The 22,688-nt window shown below is 44.8% G+C and overlaps 9 protein-coding genes across 9 annotated transcripts; 3 read left to right on the top strand and 6 right to left on the bottom strand.

Moving 5' to 3' along the window:
* Positions 1-589: 589 nt before the first annotated feature.
* Positions 590-2,885, top strand: H6S33_004562 (uncharacterized protein; the record flags this gene model as incomplete). Its single annotated transcript, XM_044836254.1, has 15 exons — positions 590-671; positions 752-828; positions 890-1,121; positions 1,169-1,246; positions 1,305-1,466; positions 1,527-1,592; positions 1,651-1,700; positions 1,751-1,803; positions 1,855-1,942; positions 2,021-2,122; positions 2,185-2,200; positions 2,254-2,262; positions 2,336-2,348; positions 2,405-2,483; positions 2,538-2,885. 15 exons carry the CDS (start codon positions 590-592, stop codon positions 2,883-2,885), a joined length of 1,455 nt encoding a protein of 484 aa, XP_044690535.1.
* Positions 2,886-3,715: 830 nt separating this feature from the next.
* On the bottom strand, positions 3,716-4,899 carry H6S33_004561 (uncharacterized protein; the record flags this gene model as incomplete). The annotated part of the gene is made up of 7 exons (XM_044836243.1): positions 3,716-3,823; positions 4,229-4,285; positions 4,339-4,367; positions 4,520-4,540; positions 4,594-4,699; positions 4,819-4,829; positions 4,890-4,899. 7 exons carry the CDS (start codon positions 4,897-4,899, stop codon positions 3,716-3,718), a joined length of 342 nt encoding a protein of 113 aa, XP_044690534.1.
* A 1,081-nt stretch (positions 4,900-5,980) lies between these two features.
* H6S33_004560 (uncharacterized protein) lies at positions 5,981-7,004 on the top strand (the record flags this gene model as incomplete). The annotated part of the gene is made up of 3 exons (XM_044836232.1): positions 5,981-6,461; positions 6,525-6,896; positions 6,952-7,004. The coding sequence occupies 3 exons, from the start codon at positions 5,981-5,983 to the stop codon at positions 7,002-7,004; spliced, it is 906 nt and encodes a 301-aa protein (XP_044690533.1).
* A 1,987-nt stretch (positions 7,005-8,991) lies between these two features.
* Positions 8,992-10,945, bottom strand: H6S33_004559 (uncharacterized protein; the record flags this gene model as incomplete). The annotated part of the gene is made up of 3 exons (XM_044836221.1): positions 8,992-9,647; positions 9,809-10,340; positions 10,916-10,945. The coding sequence occupies 3 exons, from the start codon at positions 10,943-10,945 to the stop codon at positions 8,992-8,994; spliced, it is 1,218 nt and encodes a 405-aa protein (XP_044690532.1).
* A 553-nt stretch (positions 10,946-11,498) lies between these two features.
* Positions 11,499-13,733, bottom strand: H6S33_004558 (uncharacterized protein; the record flags this gene model as incomplete). Its single annotated transcript, XM_044836210.1, has 1 exon — positions 11,499-13,733. One exon carries the CDS (start codon positions 13,731-13,733, stop codon positions 11,499-11,501), a length of 2,235 nt encoding a protein of 744 aa, XP_044690531.1.
* Positions 13,734-13,766: 33 nt separating this feature from the next.
* H6S33_004557 (uncharacterized protein) lies at positions 13,767-14,981 on the bottom strand (the record flags this gene model as incomplete). Its single annotated transcript, XM_044836199.1, has 1 exon — positions 13,767-14,981. One exon carries the CDS (start codon positions 14,979-14,981, stop codon positions 13,767-13,769), a length of 1,215 nt encoding a protein of 404 aa, XP_044690530.1.
* A 74-nt stretch (positions 14,982-15,055) lies between these two features.
* H6S33_004556 (uncharacterized protein) lies at positions 15,056-16,285 on the bottom strand (the record flags this gene model as incomplete). The annotated part of the gene is made up of 1 exon (XM_044836188.1): positions 15,056-16,285. One exon carries the CDS (start codon positions 16,283-16,285, stop codon positions 15,056-15,058), a length of 1,230 nt encoding a protein of 409 aa, XP_044690529.1.
* Positions 16,286-16,715: 430 nt separating this feature from the next.
* H6S33_004555 (uncharacterized protein) lies at positions 16,716-17,132 on the bottom strand (the record flags this gene model as incomplete). Its single annotated transcript, XM_044836176.1, has 1 exon — positions 16,716-17,132. The coding sequence occupies one exon, from the start codon at positions 17,130-17,132 to the stop codon at positions 16,716-16,718; it is 417 nt and encodes a 138-aa protein (XP_044690528.1).
* Positions 17,133-20,094: 2,962 nt separating this feature from the next.
* On the top strand, positions 20,095-21,716 carry H6S33_004554 (uncharacterized protein; the record flags this gene model as incomplete). The annotated part of the gene is made up of 6 exons (XM_044836165.1): positions 20,095-20,172; positions 20,229-20,264; positions 20,326-20,422; positions 20,478-20,708; positions 20,773-21,161; positions 21,222-21,716. 6 exons carry the CDS (start codon positions 20,095-20,097, stop codon positions 21,714-21,716), a joined length of 1,326 nt encoding a protein of 441 aa, XP_044690527.1.
* Between the last annotated feature and the right edge of the window lie 972 nt (positions 21,717-22,688).

Here is a 22,688-nt window from a genome sequence, read left to right as displayed (position 1 = left end):
AGACCGGCCCAGTCGGACTCTATATATGGACTTCACAGAGTAACATCATCACCTAACCTTAGTAATAGCTGTCTCAAGTCAGAGTTCATGTTTATGGGATTGCTTTGGTGCTTTAAGTCACCTTAATAATCTAGGCGCGCTATATTAACCAGATATTGTGTAGCTCAAGTACTCGTATAATGGACCCAACCTCATCGGACTAATATGGGCGAATGTAGGATGTGACGCAGGGCTCAATTCGTTCCATCTGTATGACACATGGCAGAGCTTTTAATAAAGTGCTAGTGCAATTTAATATAAATCCCAATTAACCATCATATCACTAATCCACCAATAAACACCGAATTCAATATCCAGATATCGGTAAAAGTGGATGGAAATCCCGGTTTAGTTTACGGTTCTCGGTCCGTCGAATCCCTCGCACGGCGGCTAAAGAACTCCGCATCATTCGGTCCGAAGCTTAATTTGACATGCACAACCCCATCGGAGAGCAATTATATTAATTGAAAACATATATAGGGGGTCACTTGGGTAACGCGATTCCATATTCATTAACACTTCACAACTCCGAGAGAAAAAATACGCCAGAATGAAGTCTCTTGCTGTGGTATTCTCCTGTGCGGCACTTTTCGAAGTGGCTATTGCTCAGGCTTCTGCATGGGCGCAATGTGGTCAGTTTCTTGTTCTCTGGGCCTGAATTGTTGAGTGAGATAATTACATGTATACTCTAATACTAATGCTTATATTGAAGGCGGTGTTAGCTGGACCGGCGCTACCACTTGTGTCACGGGCTATACTTGCAGTTATTTGAATGATTATTACTCCCAGGTAGAGAAATAATGCAGCTCCAATGTTATAGCCAATGATGAGCTGAAACAATTGTTCATAGTGCATTCCGTCGACCTCCACTGCTGTGACGACAACGGTGGCTTCTACAACAACGACACGGTCTTCCTCAAGTTCCACTGTAGTAGTCACGTCTTCTTCAACAAGAACTACCACAACTACAACCGTTAGTAGCACTACATCCTCATCCGCGGCAGTGGCTAGTGGAGGTCCAAGAAAAGAAGTTGGGAAACTTCCAGCGCTAGGATGGAACACTTGGAATGCCTATGGAGGAGGTACGTTCAGCTCCAATCCTATTGAAACAGTCTGCTGACCTGAACAGATATCAATGAAACAAAGATTCTCAATGCAGCCAATGCCTTCATTTCACTCGGCCTCAAAGATCTCGGCTACGAGTACGGTATGTTGATGACTTTTATACTACAAGGGTTATGTGCGAGTTCTCATACAATAAATAGTCAACATCGACGATTGCTGGGCGCAGATGGCTCGTGTTGATGGTAAAATGGTCCCGGATGCAACAAAGTTCCCCAACGGCATAAGCGGACTCGCAACAACCATCCACAACCTTGGGCTTAAAATTGGGATCTACTCTGATGCCGGCCTTACTACCTGCAGCGGTAAGTAACTAAGATTCAATTCCAAACTGATCAATTGAAGAAATAAACTGATTTTCAAAGGCTTCCCGGGATCGTTGAACTATGAGACTGTTGATGCTGAAACATTCTCGGGATGGGGAATTGATTGTATCTATAACCTCCCTGAAAATTTCGGTTGAACTTAGTGCATTCTGACACGCCTCAGACCTGAAATACGACAACTGCAATGTCCCCAGCGAGTGGAACGATTCCGGGGTATACATCTTTTGCTAGGTTTAACCCTGCGGAATGCTAATATGGCTTAGAATTACGCCGACTGGACTCTCTCCAAATCATACGAGAGATACAAACGCATGACGTGAGTGATACCTTCTCCTCCGAAACACCTCACTAATAGATTCGTACTCAGAACTGCATTGAGCGCCGTTTCAAGACCAATCCAATATGCGATCTGCAACTGGGGTAACGCACAAGTATGGACTTGGGGCCCACAAGTCGTACGACGCCCCAGTCCCCACAAAGAGAAAGAAAGATAAATAAATAAATAAAGTTTATTTCTCTAACATGTTTGGTAGGGGCACTCGTGGAGAATGACCGGAGACTCCAGCGAGACTTGGTCATATATCCAATCGGCAATCACCAACAATGCGAACTACCTGGACTATGTGGGATTTTATGTAAGTAAAAGCCTTACTACATGTAGTAATGCTATGAGGGTTGTGCTGATCTTGGAATGTAGGGACATAACGATATGGGTTTGGTCCCCACTTTCTCTCTATTACTAGGAACTTTTGCTGATAAATAATAGATATGATGGGTTAGAACTACCCAATTGAGGGCCGAATCATTTTTTGTGATCCAATGCTAACATACGAATTCCAAACTTACAGAGATTGGCAACGGGTTTGTATCATCCAGTTCTTATTACTACGTATCCACAACTAATTCCGTACACCCAGAGACTTGACCATCGCCGAAATCAGAACGCACTTTGCAGCCTGGGCATTCATGAAAAGTCCCATACTACTCGGAACTGATGTAAGCGACAGTCAGCATGTCTCCAAACTCATCAATACTTACATGCGTATCTAGCTCTCCGCCCTCACCGCCGCCGAACTCGCTGTCATCAAAAACACGGAACTTCTCGCCTTCCACCAAGATGCCACCTACGGCGCCGCAGCAAAACAATACAAGGTTACCAGTCCCCCGGAGTATTACAGTGGCCAGAGCTCAAAGGGTTACCATGTCTTTATCATCAACTTCACCAGCGCTGCATCGTCTAGAACGATTACCTTTAGCGAAGTGCCGGGTTTGGCGGCGGGGGTAAGCTACAAGGTGCATGATATGTGGACCGGGTCAGATTTGGGGGCTTTTACGGGCAGCTACAGTGCAAGTGTGGCAAGCCACGATACGTTGGCTGTATTAATTACCACAGCTTGATAGATGGGTGGCGTGGAGAAAATTTGAAATGTAGTTAAGACCAATTCATCATTGATTGAGAAAGATCGTATTCTTTTGGCAGAGCTCTCTCTAGCTTACTCGTAGGCTTGCTCGTCTTAGTTCAAAGAAATTAGAAACATGTATGGCGTAGTACTATAAAGATGGTCTTTTAGAGTGCTATCGAACCTTCCATTAAATTACCAGAACATCCATATACGATATCTATCTCGGATATTCCATCCAGTACTCCTAATCGAGCGCCTTCCTTCCCCATTTCTCCCTCACGATTCTCATCTTCTCCTCCATATATACACTTTCGCTACTTCGGCTGCACCCATAATGCGAGCCGCGGAACAACCTGTAGCAATGAAAACATTGCGAACAACGCCCCCCAAATCTTGCCCTTGGCTTTTCCGAAGCCCACTGTACAAACTGTTTCATCAAATTTCGGGACTTATTTGATAACACCCATAAAAGAGCAAAAATATTATTCAAAGCGTTCCGGTTAACCTCCTAGATTTTGGAAAAGACACAAACTGTGGTGGTATTCATATCCAATGGAAAAGGTGCATTTCTGCCCGGTTTCGTCGATCCCGCCCCATGCACACATAACAGGCTTCAATAGCAGCAGGCCACCCGTGTCAGCAAGCTTTCCATTATATCACCACAAGCTAATTTTCCTGATGCAGGGTGGCCGTAGTGGATCACCGCCCTTCTCACAGTGGCCTGCCTGGAGAAGGCGTGGGATTTCGGAAATCCTGTTGAAACGATAGGCGCTTTTTATCACTTTCAATTTATAGCGGAGATGGTGAAATTGGGAATATATTTTACTATATATCTGTACTTTTGCTCCTATTGATCTGTGTCCTGGCAGACAGTAACACTACTACGGCGGAGGCGTCTTTCAAGCTCCAGTACCGAAAACTGGTGGTCCTCCACTATGGGGCGGTAAATGTGTCAAAAGTAATTTTACCAACGGTAGTAAATTATTTTACCACCGGTGGTGAAAATAATACCATTATTTATACCCTATAATTCTAACTTTTATGATAAAAGCACAGACCTTTTGGCCAAAAGGGGCCTTATAATGCCAATATATATGAAAATTGTCCACCGGTGGGGAATTTCACCACCGGTGGGAAGTTTTCATAAGTTTTGGCATTAATGATTGAACATTTACTTATTTAGTATAGCGCAGCATAAAGACCGAAACCCAGTGTTTATACCGGTGGAAATGTACTAATGTAGGATAGCGTGCAGACACAATGACTGAAATTCAGTGCTTATACCACCGGTGGTAAATAATTTACTACCGTTGGTAAAATTACTTTTGACACATTTACCGCTCCATACTCCACGACTCTGAAGCGAACATGGAGCATTCCGGTCAACCTTAATGGCTGGTTTATTATCGTGGTTAGCTTAAACTGTGAGATTGGAAATATTTTCATACCTTCAGCACGATAAGACAGAATGTTTCACCTTTTTGAAGGCGGTACAAAGTATTCCGGTTAACTCCCAGCTAGTCCTGATATTAATGTACATAACGTAAGGGATAAGTTGTGCTTTTAGCACCGGCCCACAGCCAATACTATCGTCCCAGCATCCATTGGGCATAAAGCTTCTTCTATTACCAGACCTATCAGCTGCTAACTCTATCATCTTTTATTAGTGGGAGTAGTGAGACTAGAAAACGATTTCACCATACCTCCGGCACCGTCCCATCGATGGAGTTCTCCACTCTCCTTATAATCATCAATGCATCTAGCACTATAGAAAGGACTACAGCAAATCTGCTGGAGATCCGATGACATCTAATATACAGGTCCACCATGTCATGTGCGAATACAAGTGACGAGGTCATCTTGCAATTAGACAAGTGTTGGGAAACAATGGTCCTTTATGGTAGGTGGTGAAAAGTTCCACGGTTAACCTCCTGTGGTGCTTGTTGCATTAGGTTATCGGCAACGTCTGTTACGAGCTAGATAGATACTGAATGTATACCATTAAGCATAGGAGTATATCGATTCCAATGTGATCAGTCTTTTTATTGACTGGTGGTCTTTCGTGCTATGTTCTCTACAGCAAGGGAGCACCACATATGATGATGCTCTCGCTGCGGATCAACAAATGATGGATCAGCATACTGGCAATAACACTTGAGCTTGTTCAGAATATACTCTAATAGAGAAAATGTTATTTACCTGATAATTCTGCAGCAGTACGTGCTGTATTCTAGCTCTATTCAGATTTACACACAAACGTAAAGTCCTTTCGAACAGTGTTCTGGTAATTGATGGAGAGAATCCTTGGCATTAGGACCTTGATTGTATTCTTGGTACCATTGGTTAGATGTGATTAAAATACCAGTAAGTCCTTGATTATGAGCTCGGGTGATAGAAAAACATTTGTAGGTAAGACCCCCGATAGACCTTATAAAAATCCGCTCAGCCGCTCTCTTAGTAAGTAAAAAGTCAGCTTAATATAAACGTATCCCAGCACCAAGCGAGCCATGCGAGAACCGATAATCTGGCCTGCCGCCGACGAGTACAAAAGGAAAAGGCTCAGGTACAGAAGCTGGGAAACAAGGTTCAACCAACACCTCGTACGCATGCAAGCGAATATGTAAATACATAGATGATAGATCCCACACCCACCCAATCCAGTCTTGTCTGCAGAAATTTCAGTCAGTTCAACGACTGGAATTGGAGGCCCGGCCTATTTGCTACTTTCAAAGAAGAATTAATGCACGTTTAATTTGGCTGAGTAGTTTCTAGCCGATCGAGTGATTCCCTGTGTTTGGGTTTGAATCACTTGGTTACGCTTGGCGTACCTATTATATTTACGTACATGTCTATGCATCTCCGCTGTTCAACAAACACTAGCTCAGTCTCTGGGGAGTTATGACAACATCTACAAGATCTGATCGGACATAATATCTCCGCTGTACGTAATAATCGCGTCTACCAGCTAACCGCGAGTAATATTTAAGCTGTCCTCATACGGCCCCGCTATGCCATGCACTCATCTGAGGACAGCGAATCAACTTCAATCGAATTAATATATATACTTTACGTTTTCTTGCTAAACCTAAAATGCCGCCCTCAGGTTTCAAGAGATTCTTCAACCGTAAACCCTCGAGTTCCGTTGAGAAGGAAACCCCTAAGTGCACGAAAAAGACCTTCCTTAGGGGAGGATTCTTGAAGCTAAAAATCTCTCGGACGGTCAAGAAAGTCCCACCACTCACAGAGCATATACCTCGTAAACGTACGTGTACGCGTATGGCATTCTTCGATTTCCCAATTGAAATCATACTCCGAATTGCCGATGACCTCGAGGTCGACGACCTCAACTGTTTCCTCCAGACATCCCCACGCCTGGCTAAGCTACTCTCTCCAGTACTGCTGGAACGCGCAGTAAATCACAATCTAATGCACTACCGTAACCGTACTGTTCTCCATTGGGCTTCCGCACATCAACGAATCGACTTGGTCCAAGTACTCCTCGCCCGGGGTGCCAGCGTCAACACCGCAGACAAATGGGGTATAACCCCGCTCCACTCTGCGGTCCTCGCCGGTAACGATCATATCACCTTGATGCTCCTCGAGAACGGAGCATGCATTGACCAGGTCGACACAGAATGTGAGGTGACCGCACTCCAGTGCGCGGCGCTCTTGGGGAACCATGAGATTGCTGGACTACTACTAAATCACGGAGCAAACATCGATGCAAACAGCCCCGCATCCATGCGCATGACCGCGGTCCAGTTCGCCGTGGTGCTTGGATATGTTAGTGTCGTTGAGCTACTGGTGGGGAGGGGCTGCCGCCTGGACAAGATCTACGAGTATGGGCCTACCGCAGCGATGTTGGATAAGCAATCTGGTCGGGGGATGTTGGTTGAACTCTTGGGAGGCCTCACCCGGCGATATGATACCACACTAAATGCGGATGCCTATGGGGAAACTTTGAATGGAACTGATGAAATAAGAGAAATTTTGATACGGGATGAAGGTAATTGTGCCTGTTGCAGGAAGAGATTCCAACAAAAACTGTTAGCAGTCTTTAGGCTTAGAAGTACAGGAAAGATGTGGCCCGGGTTTGTGCGGATCTGAGCTTTGAATAAAACAATTTCTATGTTCATATATATATCCAAATCTGCTTTCAAGAAGCGATATACTAATTACAAACGCAAAACTCAAACCTTGCCACATTACGTGTATATACAGAGCTATAATCGGACCAGTGCAGTTCTTCAAACGAATCATCACGATGATCACGGTTTCAACATCTCGCCTTAATTTGGTTCTTCGATTCTCACCAAATATTGAGGTACCCACTCTGGTGTAATCACAGCTCACCCTTTACATTCAATATACACACAATACTTCAAGTATGTACTTTACGACGCCATTTTTACCTCAGATCAGTAGCGTGCGGTAATCTTCTAATATGTACTGCCCTTAATTCTGCGAACCTACTCGCCTTCTGATTGGTCGAGAGCGAAACCCTGACCCTGCATAGCAACCAGCTCACCCCCAAAATGCCACCCCCAAATTTAAACGGTATATCAAATTTGTGAATGTCTTTCTTTTCTTTACCTGCGGAGACTGAATAAACATTTACAGAGTATTAAGATATCCTCAATAGGAATATGTATATAGAGAGAGCAATCATCATCAACGGGGTATCAAAAGCTATTTATTAACGGGGTAGAGACATGTTCTATCTGGGTATGTGTATTCATCAACTGGGAACGGTTCGAAAAAGATCAAGAGGTCTCTTCACTGGCGGGGGAGGGGGGCCGGGGGGGGGGGGGCGATCTTGGACTGGACATGCGCAACTGCGGTCATTCAGGAAGACAGAAATTAATTGGAGTAAAAGGATCAAACCAGCAACTCGCGGTCGCGAGTCCCCTCCACTGCTAGTAATAAGTACTATGATTGTGAGTTTGACCCGATTGGAAATCTTCAGAAGAAGAAAACTGCCAGTATTGTCCAAACAGCCAGATCCTGGATACGCGCGAGGTTTGTCCTATTACGTTTGAGTCAGATGAGACCGAAGCCCTTAGTAGGTGGAGACGACAGGAGTAATATTTATCCTGATATACTGGCACTTGGATAAATAACCAAATCCAGTTGGATCTTTAACAAATTAATACTGGAGGGAGTTCCAAGTCGAACAAGGTCAGATATAGTCGCCCGCAACAAGCATTACATTGATTGGAAGTTTTGGATAGCAATAGAGTTTGCTGTCGATTAAATCAAGAGCAAGAAACCAATAGAATTCGAATAGTAGTAGGTCCATGATAACCGAATAGATGATTCTAAATCCAAGAGACATTTTGCGAAATCTCTCTCATGCATTAGCGTGAGAAGTTTAGGGCACATCATCTAGGTACTGGTCGGGAGCATATAACCCTAACCCTAGCAACCCTCCCAGAGAGCGGGCTACTAACATGATAGTACTAGCATACCCGGTATTAACTTAGTATGAGGGGATCAATTATACTACGGGAGGTAGCCTATTAATTAAATTTACATGAGAAGGCTTAGAGTTGGAAAGCAAGAGGGAGTAATATTTGTACCAGGCTGATCATGAGAGCACCAAACCCCGCCGGAAACCGTAACTGATATACCAAGTTTAAATGGGCCACTACCGGAGGAGGTGGCCAAGTACTGGAGCTGGCCAATTACTGGAGCTGGCCATGGCCAACTGCGAGAGCTGGCTAAGGGCAATGTTATAATTAATTACTGGAGCTGGCCGCGGGAAGTAGTACTAAATGTAGATGGAAGAGATTTTCAGGTGGAAGTAAGAACTCGCGGTCGCGAGGTGGGCCACTACTAGTTATCCAGTATTAATGGCCTACCGAACAGCTTCTCACTACCCTTGCAGGTTGGTGGGTGTGGCTTTGTGGGTGCATATGGAGGGCTTTGGAGACTTATGGTAGTCCTTGATAGCGATCTAGATATCATCTCGCTATTCGTTCTCTCTGCCCTTTAGATGGCTTATAATTGCTGGACTACAACGCGTACCCAGGAAAAAATCTTTAACTAACTACTAAGTAAAGAAGAGAGCTTTCAAAGGGGGCCCTACTACACATCCGGCTCTACAAGCCTATAAGCATAAGCCTTTCCTTAAACTCCCTACGTGAGCGTAGGATCGCATCCACCAAATCATCTTCCGTATATGCTGTTGCGCTCCGCAACAAGGCGTCGGTACTGTCTGTCGGGATACGAAGCTTGCCTAAGAGGACATAAAACTTCATATAACTAGAACGCACAGATTCCACAAAGGCTGCTGCTAAACGGATGTCAAGCGTGGGGTCTTGAAGGGTTGGCATGGCCCATGGCCAGTAATACTTGCCATGGGTCCCTTTAGTAATATATCGCCGTCCGCCAAGGGTATTGAATTTCTCAACCCAGTTATAGCCTGGGCGACAGCTTAGTTTAGAAACCCCAATGAAGCCGAGGGCAGGGATGTTATCCCAATCATCACCGTGCTTGGATTCAAGAAACCCAATTAGACTGCATTCACTATGGACAACGCATTCTTGAGCAGCTTTAGGATATGCATTCGACAGTGCAAGAGATTCGCTTTCCAAGAAGTCGCTTTGAAAATTGCTCCCGTGGCAGACGCTGTTGAGGACAAGCTTCCAATCAGGTACTGACGTGGGTAGCATCACCGTGCATGTTGATGCAGGCACCGCCTTCACTGTCAAAGTATACTCGAATACGGATCGAAGACGAGGGGAGTTGGCGAAGTCTATGAGAGTTTGTGTGTGACGGTGTTAGCTTGTCAGCTTCTCAAGTGCCCGGCGTAAACGGAACGGCTCCTGGCCCCCCTCTGAGTTACGGAGTCAGAAAGCAAGACGTTCAACTTTTAAGACCTAAGAGCACAACAGGATGATTGGTTGGTTCACTAACCTTTACACTCGCTAGCCCATGACTCACACAACACCTGGTTCTTAAGCAATGGCTGGAGACAGATCGTTGCAGCGCTCATATAGCGTACAATATGTATCCAGTCCTCCTCGGACCTAGCAGAGCTCTGTAGTAATGGAACCGCGCTACCCAACATGTTGACCCCAATGTGAAAGTCTTCCATATACTCAGTAGTCTCATGTGCGGTCTTACTAGCCTGAAATCGATTAGCAAAATCATGGAGACGTTTCCACCATCTATCAATACGTGTTCTGTTTTTTAACATCGAGAACGTATAGATTTTGCGAATCAGCATCTGCTTGTGCTTATTCCCAACTCCCTTGGGCGCGTCTGGAGGATCTCCGGTCCATCCATTCCATTTTCCATGATCTGCTTTCTTATTTCTTTCATTGGCATACTGATCCGATAGCTCTTTAAGGATTCCCCAGATATCCTTAACATGGGATATTGTCTTGTGGTCAACCCCACCATTTTCCGCAATCGTCAGGCATACCTGTCTCCGAATATCATCTTTCTGCAGGGATACAGCAATCACTTGAGCCTTGGACTTCCATACACAAAGAGATGCAAAGGCTTCTAGAATTGGACATCCTCTCAAGCAACCGACAACCCCTTCTCAACTCCGCCAAGACTTGACGAAGTGCGGGGATCCTCTTTAATAAAGACCTTTCTTTGGCTTCCTTTTGCCAAGACTGGTCGCTTCGATCCTTTTCCTCCCATGACTCGGGTCATATGAAAACAAGAGACATTTCGCATGATGGCTTGGTTAGCCTTTATCAACCTCAACCACCGGGCCTTCTCTTCACTGACGAAACCCACCCTCACTGGGGGTCCTTTCATACAGGGCCCTAACCCAACCCTCTACCCACTTTGGTTCCCCACGGGGGCCTCACCTATTCAATCCAGTCGCCACCTCAACCCCCTCCGTTAGGCGCGAGGATTCGGGTCTTTTCCTGGAGCGGTGCAATGTTAGCTTTCCTTTTGTTTTTGTTTTCATGTTGATCGTCGTTATTTTCTCTTTTTATTTTTTCTTAGGCGGGGGTTTCCTTAGTCATCAACCTTGTAGGAGGAGTGCGGTTGGTAGCATACCATAGTTACTATAACTGGGGGAACTGGCATTGGGGATAGGTCTTTACGCCATAGTTTATACTGCATGCGATGATTGTACCTAGAAACAATTCAAATGACTTCACACACACACACACACAAAGGCTTCTAGAATTGGAAATGTCCGCTCGTTTATCACGGGGACTATAGGCGATAGACTGTGGTGCCAAGGAATACAACCTAGGTAGTGACGTAGACGTGGACGTAGACGTAAAGGTATACTTTGACTATGGACTATGGGTGGCTCTACCTGGTATGATAAACCGGTTGGAGCCCTATGACGTAGTGCGAACAAAGAATAGTATTCGTGGAATAAAATACAGAGGTTGCGTAAGGAAGAAAGAGAAGAAGGAAAACAGACAAAAGCACGAGACAACAGCCCCTTATATATCCATCCATAATCCAACGATGACTAATACCTTCGCGTAACAGAAACCCAAAGAACATAACAGAAATCCCCATTACAAATCCTAATTCCACTACACGATACCTCCTTCCCTCATCCCAGTTCATCACCTAGCCGAAATACGTAGCTGCCGTTACAGACCACGCCCCCCTCTAAGGCCTACCTCCTGGTAGGCTTAGGCTTCTCTGGATAACGCTCATGGAATCGTCTAATAATTTCAGGTGAATGTTCAAGGTCCGATAGCGGTTGCCAGGAGGCTTCGTCATATCCCATATATCGTACCAAATATTCAAATCTTCCTCTTCGTTTCCTCGAATCCAAAATATCTTCGACTTCCCATTCTTCCTCCCCTTCGATTTCAACCGGAGGTGGTGGTAATCGTTGTTGTCCTGGTAAAGGATCATTTGCTTCAGGTGACAATAACGAAACATGAAATACTGGATGAATTTTCATCGACCGGGGAAGTTCCAACTCGTAAGCATAGGGATTAACGATTCGTTTAACGCTATAAGGTCCAATACGTTTCCAGTCGAATTTCTTAGAGGGTCGCTTTGTTAGAATATGACGGGTCGATAGAAAAACCTTATCTCCTAAATAATATCGAGGAGCTGGAGTTCGATTCCTATTGGCTGATTCTTCTTGTATCCTTTGCGCCCGGAACATTTCTTCTCTTAGGAAGTCCACCACATCCTTCATTTCCCTTGCAATACGGTTCGCTTGATCCTCCGCCGTCGTTCGACCATGTTCCAAAGGCCCAAATGTTATCCTAGGATTACTTCCCGAATTAGCATAAAAGGGGGAAACTTTTGTTGTTTCGGAAACGTGGTTGTTGGTTGCAAATTCAGCCATCGGTAGCCATCGGACCCAGTCATCTTGTTGATAGGAAACATAGCTTCGGAGGTATTGTTCCATTATGGCATTAATTCTTTCTGTCTGTCCATCTGTTTGGGGGTGGAATGCAGTAGAGAACTTTGGCGAGATTTCCAATCGATCACAAAGGGACCTCCAGAATTCCGCGACGAACTGTGTTCCTCGATCGGATACCATAGTGTCGGGTAATCCATGCAGCTTCCAGACGTTATCAATATATAGCCTTGCTACTTCCTGTGAGTCCGCCTCCTTTGTCGTTGGTATCAGATGCCGCATTTTGGTTAGTCTATCCACCACGACCAAAATCGCATTATACCCATCACTCTCAGGAAGATCAGTCACAAAGTCCATCGAGACATCTGTCCAGGGTCCATCGGGAATTGGCATGGGGCGAAGTACTCCATAAGGTGCATTGTGTGATGCCTTGCTACGGGTGCACACATTGCAATTCCTAATATACTGATCGACAAACTTCCGCATCTGTGGCCAGTAATATTCTCGACTTAGGAGCTCCAGAGTCTTCGCTCTACCCGGATGTCCTGCAGATGGTTTGTCATGATATTCTTTTAAAAGCCTTAGTCGAAGGTCATCGTCGTCTGGTACATATAGCATGCCTCGATAAAGCAGCCGACCGTTGTTATCTTCCATACATTCGGCAAGTGAGATTTTGTTTGAGTGGCATATGCCATTCCGAATCATATTGAGGACCTTGTTTGGGAAACTATCCACTTGGTAAGCTTTTGAAAATAACTCCTCTACAGTGGACGCTCCTTCAGCGGATTCATTTGACAAAGAACCCGCGAACAAACTTAGCTTGGTATCCAAATTTTTTCGCTTCAGAATCACTTGACTCTGATGCGTTAACCGTTCATCCCCCTCTTTAGGTAGGTCACCTGACCTCCTAGTCAATGCATCTGGTTTTGTTCCTTGTTTTCCTGGCCGAAATTGTATAACGAAATCGAAGCGTGAAAGAAATTCGGACCAACGGGCTTGTCGACGATTTAACAATTTTGTTGTCATAAAATACTCAAGATTCCGATGGTCGCTAAGAACTTCAATTGGAAATTGAGCTCCCTCCAGATGATGTCGCCATTCTTCAAAACATCGTATAATTGCTAAAAGTTCTTTGTCATAGATTTCGTAGTTGCATTCTGCGGGAGAGTGTTTCTTGGAAAAGAAAGCAACTGGATGTAGGATTCCTTCGTTGTCACGTTGAGATAGGATTCCTGCTGAAACATAGTCGGATGCATCAGTTTCTATCACAATTTTTCGATCTGGATTGAAATGAGCTAGTATCGGTGCCGTTGTAAACATCTTTTTCAAAGTCTGAAATGCTTCCTCCCTTTCATCCGTCCATTCAAATTTAACATTTTTCTTTGTCAAGGCTGTAAGCGGGGCAACAATTTTCGAATATCCCAAAATAAACCGTCGGTAGAAATTTGCAAATCCTAGGAATACTTGAACATCACGAAGGTTTGTCGGTGTAGTCCATTCCAAAACATCGATAACTTTCTTTGGATCCATTCTATTCCCATTCGGAGTAAGGATTAAACCAAGCTATTTTGTTTCCTGAACCATAAATTCACATTTTTCAGGTTTAAGGTGAACATGATTTTCATCAAGTACCTTTAGAACCTTCTGAATATGTTCTTTATGTTCTGATAGGGTCTCGGAATAGATAAGGATATCGTCTAAGTATGCTGTTACGAATTGATCGAGGTAGGGACGTAGAATATCATTGATCCAATGCTGAAATGTGGCAGGGGCATTAGCTAATCCAAACGGCATTACTGTATATTCGAAATGTCCATATCGAGTCCGGAATGCTGTTTTCCATTCATCTCCCTCCGCTATCCTGATTTGATTATATCCCCATCGTAAATCCAACTTAGTATAGTATTGTGCTCTTGACAATTTAGCCAGGGTTTCTTTCAACAATGGTAATGGATATCGATTTTTGATTGTAATCGCATTTAGGCCTCGATAGTCAACACAAAGTCGAAGGGTTCCATCGCTTTTCTTCACAAACAGTATGGGTGCTCCTGCTGGTGATTCACTGGCTCGAATAAATCCCTTGGGTAAATTTTCATCAAGATATTCTCGTAGTGCTTTTAACTCAATTTGAGATAATCCATATATAGGTCCATATGGTGGTCGTTTGTCTTCCTCTAATACTATCTCGATGTCATGGGATGGTCGATGTGGTGGGAGAATTGAAGCATCATATTCTTTGAACATGTGAAGACGATGGTGAAATTCTTTCGGTACTAATTGTTCGATATCGATAGTGGATTTCTCGGTTGCTGAAACGATGACTGTATGGTGTTCCGGTAAGGGGATCGAGATACCATGAACAATAACTGCAGTTCCACTGAGTGAACAGTGTTGACAACAGCTTCGAGAGTCAAAAACAAGTAGATTTTCTTTTGGTCGAATCGTAACATCATGTCGTCGCATCCAAGGTATCCCCATCACAATCGGATAGTGTCCTAACTTCGTTACAAAACATGGCGCCGTTTCCCGATGACCATGAATGTCTAGCGAGACATCGACAATATGGGTAATTTTTCCTGACTTAATAGGCCTTCCGTCTATAACGTCTACATGGCGAGGTATTTTAAGGGGGGTCATTGTAAGATTGTTGTGGCGTGCAAAGGATTCATCAATAAAAGCATATCCTGATGCTCCGGTATCAATAAGGGCGTAGGTAGGTATAAACGAATTTTTATTCTGTGAAATCGAACAAGTTACTACAAGTTGATTTCCATCCATTTCCTCCTCTGATACCGAAAAACCAGAAATACACATCCTAAAAAAATCCTTAAACGGTCCCTGGGCTAAGCCACTTAGTGCAGGGACAAATCTTTTGCCGACTCATTATCGCTTCCATCGTTTTCTTCCACTGTCAACGCCGCTCCTCTCATCACAGGCCTCCTTGGTTGATTTCCAGTTGCCCTCGCTTGGGGGCAATTTCTAACCATATGCCCGACACCTCCGCAATAGAAACATCGACCCTCAGCTAATCGGGCGTTTCTTTCGGCAGGGGTAGGGCGACGACGTCCTCCAGACAGGTCCATGGGTACATCACCTCCAGGACGGAACGAGGGGTGATTCTCAGTGACAGGTGGGTTGGCAGCAGGGGCAGCAGGACGGGGAGCAGGAACAGGATTTGTTGGTGGAGGACGCGGAGCCGGGGTCGCAGTAGTAGTCCAAGGTTTTTTACTACCTCGCTTAGCTTCCGCCGCCCGTCGTCGGTTATCCAACCGTTGCAAGAGTGTTGCACAACCATCTACCGTTGCAGGAGTCTCATGGTGTATCATCGATTCGTCCAGTTCCCCATTAATTCCTTCCATCAAAGCCTCAATCCGAGAGACTTCATCCATACCCGACTCAGCAGCATACCGTTGAAATTCAGCAAAATAATCGGCAAAGGTTCGAGTGCGTTGTCTGATGTTCCGAAGATTTCTTCTAGCTGTACGCATTCGATCGGGGTCTCCAAAAGCTGTATCCAGAATCTCATAAAACCGTGTCATAGAAGGTAAGGCAATACCTTCTTCTCCCATGTACTGTAAAAACTGATTGGCAGCAGCACCTTCCAATCTGCTGAACGCGTACGATAACTTAGACTGTAGTGTAGGATAGCGATCGATATTTCCCAGTAACTTAATTTTCATTTGTTGCTTGAATAAGTGTAGTCTTTCTCGATCACGATCCCCCCTAAACACATCGGGATCTGGGAGTTTCTCCGACCGATAGGTGGTACCTGTAACTGGTGGCGCTGGAGGTACAGGTGGAGCGTTGTTTCCAATAGGTTCTTCGTCAGGGGCCACAACCTCAACAGCAGTTCGTTGAGCTCGGGCAGCAGTAAGATCTCGTTCAAATATCCTTCTTGCCCTCTCAGCCTCCGCTTCTATCTCCTGTAAATCCGTTGCATATTGAATAAGACCATTTTGACACTGTTGAAGAAGCGCATAAGCTTCAGCTCCGACAACATGATCGACCTGTGGATGCGCTTCAAAAAATCTTTGGAGGTTATCGTTGAGTTGTTGATAATCGACATGGACATGTTCCGACATTGTAGGCTATGGTGTTGTATTGGTTGGCGATAGAGGACGCAACCTACGTATCACGGGGACTATAGGCGATAGACTGTGGTGCCAAGGAATACAACCTAGGTAGTGACGTAGACGTGGACGTAGACGTAAAGGTATACTTTGACTATGGACTATGGGTGGCTCTACCTGGTATGATAAACCGGTTGGAGCCCTATGACGTAGTACGAACAAAGAATAGTATTCGTGGAATAAAATACAGAGGTTGCGTAAGGAAGAAAGAGAAGAAGGAAAACAGCAAAAGCACGAGACAACAGCCCCTTATATATCCATCCATAATCCAACGATGACTAATACCTTCGCGTAACAGAAACCCAAAGAACATAACAGAAATCCCCATTACAAATCCTAATTCCACTACACGATACCTCCTTCCCTCATCCCAGTTCATCACCTAGCCGAAATACGTAGCTGCCGTTACATCGTTTGTAGCACGGTCCAAGCCGCTAATGATCCCACCGGGGTCATTCCATGATGCAAGATCACCGACTGATCCGTGCCCTCTGTCAGTCCCGGGGCGGATGGATGACCCAATTGCATGAGCTGCCATAGCCACCAAATGGTGCGGATTAACGCCACCCGACGGGCTTTTGTCGCGGGAAACCGTCGGCGGAATCTTAGCGCTATTCGACGGACCCTCGCGGGAAACCGTCGGCGGGTTTTGCAGAATCATCTCGGGAGCCGGGAAGTGAGGTCCTTCCTCATCGTTGCTTTTGCAGAAGGCGTTCGCTAGTAGGCTCTGTGGAGACATATCTGAAACTGGAGGGTTAGGCGCTTTCTGAGATTGCTCAAGTTGATCGTAGGAAGCCATGATGTTGGCCTTGAACGTTCGTGGTAGGGCCTAGGGTTTACGCTACTAGTGGGTGCGGTCACAAACCGTCACCCGCACGCACCCACAGTCCCTATTCCCGCCTACTGCATGTACTGCCCGCCTATAAAAGGGTCTATTTTTGTATTAAGATCAAATCAAGCAAGTTTATTGACGTTGGAGTGGCAATCATCACGAGACAGACAGGATGAAGCGATGTAGTTGCACAGGGCACAGGGCCTGGGTTAGGGTTTTCTCTGTGTCTCTTTTGTTTTCGGGCCCGATATCGTGATATTTGGCCTAATAGGGAGAGGGTCTTAACGTATCTGGTAACGAATATTCCTTTTTAGGTCAAAGATCACGATATTTGGGTGCAACCGAACGGGCCCTAAATAATTCTTCTGTTTTCAGAACCTGTACTGCCTCGTCTGTTCACGGTTTTCAGTACTGTGCTATGTATCTCTACGATAGCCGCCGTGAAGACCGGCAACAGACCTTGATTATCCCATGGACCGTAACCTAACGATTTGGGGACATATTTGTCCTTAATTTACCTATTGACAACAATGAGTAGGGGAAATTTCCTAACTACATTTGTCAATATCAGCCTGTTTTCGGGAGCTAGTAGAGTGACATAGATAGGTATTTTGGGACTGTTTAGAATCAATGATTTGCTCCCTCCTGGTGGCTTTATCTCTTATAGAGTAAACCCTTTTTTTCCCATACAAAAACCGGAAATTCACATATATCACAATAACTTCGCAACCACAGCCACTAAGAACTAGCTCTTTTTTATATAGTTGATTTAGGGCTATATGCTCCTGGTTTCAGAAAAACAGACCCATACAGCTGCATTCCCATTTTATATTAACCATTATTGTTTATATATTTTTATGGGAATTATGCAGAATATGGCTCTATAGAATTTTTTGGAGTAACGTCATCATGTAATTCAGTACCGCCACAGTGCAAATAATACTTCTCTGTAGTTACAATATTTTTCGTCTGTAATTTCTACTATTTTACCCCAAGGGTGAACTTCGATATATTAACTGAGTAGGCAATATCATTCTACATACAGATCTAAAGCATTCAAGCAAGATGGCTGCAGAATTTGTACGGGTTGCGGACTTTTTATTGCAAAAAATCACTCCTATCACCATAGTTCATCAAATAAAATAGAAAAAGAAGGGGTTTTCAATCATATTCAGATTTGTTACCACCTGTCATCCAAGCATCCTACAATACACACATTAAAAAAATCACTTTCCCCACTAAATTTTGATAGATACAGTCGAAGGGCTAACCATGATAACACAAAGGATATTGTGTGGTTGCGATTTCGAATCTTTTTACGTCGTTACGGTCCATGGGATATACATGTAGTACTAGGACAGAAGTTTTGGTAATATACCCTTTTTACAGCCAAAGTAGCTATGTTTGACTACCCGAAATAACCACCTAACCTCATCCAAAAAAATTCCAACTCTTCAAGGTCAGTTGGAAATTATCTCAAGACGGAGCTCACAGAATTCTAGAATTTTGAGTCCATTCTTCAGGCGTGTGCAATCTAATTTTTAAAGTCATGATTTGAGTTTTTCTGATTTTGTATGGAGTTCCCATACGGCAACCAAAGGTTACCACCCCCAACTATGCAATCAAGGCCGTATTAACTCCATAATCCATACCTACAATTTTAAAGTATATCAGTTACTAAATTATATACGATGCCGAGCTTAAAGTGACCGAAAGTCAAACAGAAGCTTCGCATCATAAAATGCCTTGCAAAATACACGCCTTCACCAAGTGGAGAACTCTACGTGACCCTTCGAGAACTCAATTAACAGCCCACCCCAATGCTTAATTAAAAGCGATCGTTGCTCTAAACATGCTGCAAATCCGACCCTACCAATTGTGCCTAATACCCCGCACACTCCTGACGCCTGTTATGTGCGATTTTCTGTGGATCTAAAGACAAGCATTTTGGAAGGGGAAACATATCCCGGTGATGTGACGATTCAATGCCTGATTCCGGCTGTATGGTGTGTAAATCTCCATTGAATAAACGAAGCTCGATGTATGGCCTCCGGCGCGAGGCGATCACCACGCCAGCGTACCGTAAATTGAGAGGGGACGATAGAGTACCTTAGATGTCTTGAAAAGACGTTTTCGAAACCGTGCATGTATGTAGAGTACCAAGCGTTTCTTTGATAATAATTCCGACTTGCTTTTTTTCTTTATCTGTTTTTCGACCAGGGGTAAAGTCAGCACTTTTAAAGTTAAAGCCGTTTCAAATAGCTGCAGGAACCGCCGGCGCATAACACCGCTAGTCGACTCGTTGATGCTCTATCTGACTGCCATATTAAACAAAACAAGTGCTGTAGTTATATGTAGCGAGCTCTATGGAACATCCTGTATCAATTACCCGTGAGGCTTAGTTAGCTGACACTGGAATTCTCTTGGAATTTAATCGCAACTGCGGCTTACTGTTCAGGTGTATGCACCATAAATATGAGTTTTGTAAGTGATCAAGAAATACTTTTCATGAGTGCTGCAGCGTTCAACTCATGTCGGTAGTCAATACTTACCCAATCGGTCATAAAGAGAAAACACAGGCTCTACACGAGGCTATGATTCTGCACCTGGGCATTTCACCGACGCCACGTGCCGACAGCAGCAACCAGCCCTCACCGGCTTCTGTGCCTCATTACCAACACGGGAGCTAAGCATTCCCTACCATTAGGTACATGTAGGTACATGTTCATCGCCTGTCTTTATCGCCAAATATAGGGTTAAGGTGGTACCAAACCAGAAACTATTTGTCTCTCTTTCAAAAGCACAACTCGAAACAGGCACAGAGGCTTGAGATGATGCAAGGGTCGATCTCGTATAAGAGCCAAGTGAATCCTCATTGTTTTGAATCATATTCTCCATCATAATCTACTGTTCTTTTCTTGCGATCAAGATGTATACCAAACAGTTCCTTCAAGCTTCGTTATTAGCTTCTGTCGCTTCGGCCCTTGTCAGTAAAGATGGTGTAACTGTATGTTCAACTCAACCCACCCCTACAGGCTGAAATGATTATTGACAATTGAATAGGGTAAATTACCAGCACTAGGATGGAATTCCTGGAATGTAAATAGACAAACAAACAAAGATTCCCTCCGTCAATTACTATACTAATTAAATCTATCAGGCTTTCCGTTGCGACATCAACGAGGAGAAATTCCTCACAGCCGGTCAAAAGCTCATTGACCTTGGGCTTGCAAAGGCTGGTTACAATTATGTCAATAGTACGCATTGTATTCCTCCGTCATTATCCCCCTTCTTACTGACCATATCCTCAAGTCGACGACTGCTGGTCCATAAAGTCCGGAAGAGACAACACAACCCAACGTATACTGCCAGACTTGACAAAGTTCCCCGATGGCATTGACGGTACCGCAAAGAAGATCCACGACATGGGACTTAAAATCGGTATTTACAGCGATGCGGGGAAGACGACTTGCGCTGGCTATCCCGGGTCACTTTATTATGAGGATATTGATGCGGCAACATGGGCTGAGTGGGGGATTGACTGTAAGAGCTGGACTTTCAATATTGATCAAAGAGGAGCACACAAATTAATATCCCGTGCCGGTAGATCTCAAATATGATAACTGTGATGTTCCCTCCGAATACTGGACCGGTGATGAATACCACGGCTGTCACCCAGATTATAATAACCCCACAGGACCCAACGGCACCTGTGTCAACGATCCTGGCGTTGCACCGGCGGGATACGACTGGTCTAAATCCCGTACGGCAGAGAGGTACACCCGCATGACTACAGCGCTTTTGAAACAGGACAGAGTTATTCTGTACTCTATCTGTAACTGGGGGCAGGCAAAGATCGAGACCTACGGAGCAAATATAGGACACAGCTGGAGAATGACTGATGACATCTTCCCTGTATGGAGCGAGGTCATCCACATTATAAATTACAACAGCTTTAAACTCAATTATGTAGATTTCTGGGGCCACAACGATGCCGTAGGTCTCTCTCTTTTCCGGCTTCTATAAACCCTGCCTTCTAACGCCGTAATTCAATAGGACATGCTTGAAGTTGGCAACGGCGACCTCACTCCCGAAGAAACGCGCTCTCATTTCGCTCTGTGGGCAGCAATGAAAAGTCCTCTTCTCATTGGCACTTCCCTAGACTCTATTTCTAGTGACAACCTCGCCATCATGAAAAATAAATACCTACTTGCTTTCAACCAAGACGATGTAAACGGTGCACCAGCGATGCCTTACAAGTGGGGCATCAATCCAGACTGGACCTATAATGACACACACCCCGCCGAGTTCTACAGCGGCGCAAGTAAGGACGGAACGCTAGTGCTGATGCTCAACACGCTCGAGACCGAGACGGAAAAGGTAGCGGTTTGGAGTGAGGTTCCTCAGCTGAAGACTCAGGGTAAGTGCTTCCAGGTCACCAACGTGTGGACGGGTGAGGATTTGGGATGCGTGAGCGAGAGCTATAAGGCGAAGGTGGCAAGACATGATACAGCTGTCTTGCTTGTGGGTAAGAGCTGTGATTGTAAATAGCTCGCAGGTGATGTGGGATCAAATCAAACCTCGACAAACGAAACTCAGGCACAGCAGAGTGGCGGCGTAAGTGGTAATAATGTATGGGGTTGGTTTGCGGTGGCTGCGTGGGGGTTTTGTATCTATGGCTTCATGTAGGTGGGGTTTAATTATGTATACATGTAGCTATGTACTATGACGATTTACTTTTCTCTATAGAGAGCGGTTAGCCTTGTTTTGTATCATAATTACTGGTTTTTGTCTCAACATGATTTCTTTGTAGTAATTCAAGAAGAATATATTAGATCTCATCCTATCTATTTAATTTATGTGCATATTTTGTAAAGTAGGGATTTTAGGGATGATCCGCCTTGGAAAGTCTTGAGTTTTTCTTCGTAAGGCGCAATCCTATATAATTCCTTTAGGTTTTAATACTAGATACTAGAGGTGTGCCACCTCGCGACCGCGAGTTGTTAACGTTGGATTATGAGTATTAAATTAAATAGTAATATTAAAAACCATTTGATGGAGGGAACTCCCCCCCCCCCCAACCCTTCCCCCTTCCACCTTCCTCACCTCCCCCCAACTCCTCCGGCCCCTTCCACCTCGATACCTTCCCCTCCCACTCCACCTCGATACCTTCCCCTCCCACTCCACCGTTCTCCACCTGCCACCCCCTCCATCCCCTCCACCACCTCCGCCCCCGTTGCCCTCCACCCCACCTACACGTCCAACTCTTTCACCTGTCCCACCCTATTCCACCTCCTCCACCTCCTCCACCAACCTCCACCGACCTCCACCTCCCAATCCACCGCTCCAGCCTCGAACTCCACCCAGCTCCCGTTGTTAACAATGCTCCTAGTTAAATCATTAAATTCAATTAAACATATAGACCTTTTTAAATATGAGTGCATGAACTCTATATTGCTCATTTATTTTGGTGGGGCGGGTTGGTTGCTATGCAGAAGTCAGTGAGGGTTAGGGGTCACAGCT

This window comes from Morchella sextelata (genome assembly GCF_020137385.1).
Source record: "Morchella sextelata strain SCLS chromosome Unknown scls_18, whole genome shotgun sequence".
Taxonomy (NCBI): domain Eukaryota; kingdom Fungi; phylum Ascomycota; class Pezizomycetes; order Pezizales; family Morchellaceae; genus Morchella; species Morchella sextelata.
Note: the sequence above shows the minus strand (reverse complement) of the source record. Positions and strands in the feature narration are given on the sequence as shown.